Source organism: Chelonoidis abingdonii, chromosome 11 (assembly GCF_003597395.2).
Source record: "Chelonoidis abingdonii isolate Lonesome George chromosome 11, CheloAbing_2.0, whole genome shotgun sequence".
Taxonomy (NCBI): Eukaryota; Metazoa; Chordata; order Testudines; family Testudinidae; genus Chelonoidis; species Chelonoidis abingdonii.
In genome coordinates this window covers 7375740-7377630 of record NC_133779.1, presented here as the reverse complement: position 1 = coordinate 7377630, position 1891 = coordinate 7375740, and the positions used below count along the sequence as shown (strand labels likewise).

The 1891-nt window shown below is 49.9% G+C and overlaps 1 protein-coding gene across 1 annotated transcript; it reads left to right on the top strand.

Annotated features, from left to right (window-relative positions):
• The first annotated feature begins 262 nt into the window (after positions 1–262).
• On the top strand, positions 263–1680 carry GEMIN7 (gem nuclear organelle associated protein 7). Its single transcript, XM_032798086.2, has one exon. It carries the CDS (start codon positions 1206–1208, stop codon positions 1617–1619), a length of 414 nt encoding a protein of 137 aa, XP_032653977.2. The 5' UTR covers positions 263–1205; the 3' UTR covers positions 1620–1680.
• Positions 1681–1891: the final 211 nt, after the last annotated feature.

The following is a 1891-nucleotide window of genomic DNA, read 5'->3' as shown; positions in this document are numbered from 1 at the left end:
GGGGGTTGAAGTTGGGTGATGCAGGGGGGTTGCTGGTAGGGGTATCTCTGGGGGGAGGAGAGGGGTAGGTGGCAGCCGGGGGCCCAGGTATCTCTGGCCGCCCTGCCTAGGCAGGTCTGTGGTAGTGATGTAAAAGTTTATTTAGCTGGTTCACTGATAAGCATCAGTCTTACTGGTTTTGGTTAACAAGCTGGAGCCCAAGACTCTGCTGCTGTCCTGGGGGTGGCAGCTGGGACCCCTGGGCGCAGGGGTTAGCTCCCTGGGTGCAGGGGGTAGGGCCCTGTGTAAAACATGAGGGTGCTGCAGCACCCCGCCTGCACTGCTAGTTCCCCGGTTAAACATTTAACCAATAAAATTGTAATCGGTTACACAGTTACATTTTTTTAACCACTGTTTACATCCCTAGTTTTTGGAAGGCATTGCTCTAGCACAGTGGTTCCCAAAGTTTAACAGCCTGTGAACCCCTTTCACTAGCATGTCAAGTCTCGCGAACCTGCTCTTAAAAATTAATATTTCCAGGGATTTTCTGCTTTTCCTGAGTATAAATTGTAAAAGCAGTGATCTTGGAAATATAAAATTTGTTTTATGACATGCTTATTACACACTATTTATTATTAATTATTTATCATTACAGTATTTTTATTACATTATAAAAACGGCAACACTCTTCCAAGCTCTCTCTTTCCTAGCTTGTATCACTTTGAATAAGGCTGTTATCAGACAAGGCTCCTGTGTTTCATCAAGGAGTATCAGATGTGAAACAGCAGGAAGGTATTTAAGAAGCCAACTCAAAAGAGTTCCTCCTACACAAGTATTCAGGTCTTGAGCAGTCGAGGCAAACAGCACACGTTACAACAAAGCTTAAACTTGTTCTTCGTAATAATTTAAAAAACAATCCTAGCTGTCTATTTAATTTTAAAAACAGCAAAAAATATTCACCTCCCTTTCTGTTTCTTATAAGGAGTCTTGAAGTTTCAGTCTCCTCAGCGTGATAGAGATGCTTGCTTTGATCTGCTTAGCTCTTGGAATTCCCGGGGCTCCGGGCTGCTGGCCCCCTGCTGCCCGGGGTCCCTAAGGACAGCTCTGTCCACCGTTAGGGATTTTTTTCCCCGAGAACCCCCTGTAGCATTTCACAAACGCCCAGAGGTTCACGAACCCCAGTTTGGGAACCACAGCTCTAGCATAGGGACTTGTGCTGCCAGCTGATGTGTTGCTGCCTTTGCCCCCAGGAGCCTGCCATGAAGGTGCCAGTCAGCGTGATCCGCCTGCCCCATGGGCCAGATGGCACAAGCCGTGGCTTTGACCCCAACTCCCCTCGGTACCAGGCTCTGAGCCCCATCAGCATCTCCACTATGGGCTGTGGGAATGAGGCAGATCTGGAGCGGGAGCAGCAGGCCCGCGTGGCTCTGCGGGAGCGGTACCTGCGCAGCCTGATTGCTATGGTTGGCCACACCATCCACTTCACAATGTACGAAAGAGTCAGCGTCTCAGCCTTCTTCGACGCCTCAGACATCGACATCTTGAACTTCCAGGTGTCCGACCTGCAGACCCCGCTGGGTGTGCACAGGGAGGCGCTGCTCCGCTGCTCGGACATCATCTCCTACACCTTCGAGCTGTGACTGCCACAGGCAGCCTGCCTCCCACCTGTCCTGCTTTCTAATAAAAACACACTCGGGTACAGCCTGCAGAGTCCTTTCTTCACCTTTCAGAGTGGAGGTGAATCTGCAGGCCCCAGCATCATAGCTGGAAAGTGATGCTTCCCCTCCACCCATTTGTGCTGATCTGGAGATGGCCCTGAATTGGAGTGGAAATGAGCTTAGGGGTGGGGGTGCATGGAGCGGCATCCATTTGGCACAACTCATCTCTGTTTCTTTTAACTGCTAGTTATAGA

Excerpts from the sequence above, each read along its gene's own strand:
- GEMIN7 (XM_032798086.2), top strand. The coding sequence starts at position 1,206 with ATGTGTTGCTGCCTTTGCCCCCAGGAGCCTGCCATGAAGGTGCCAGTC.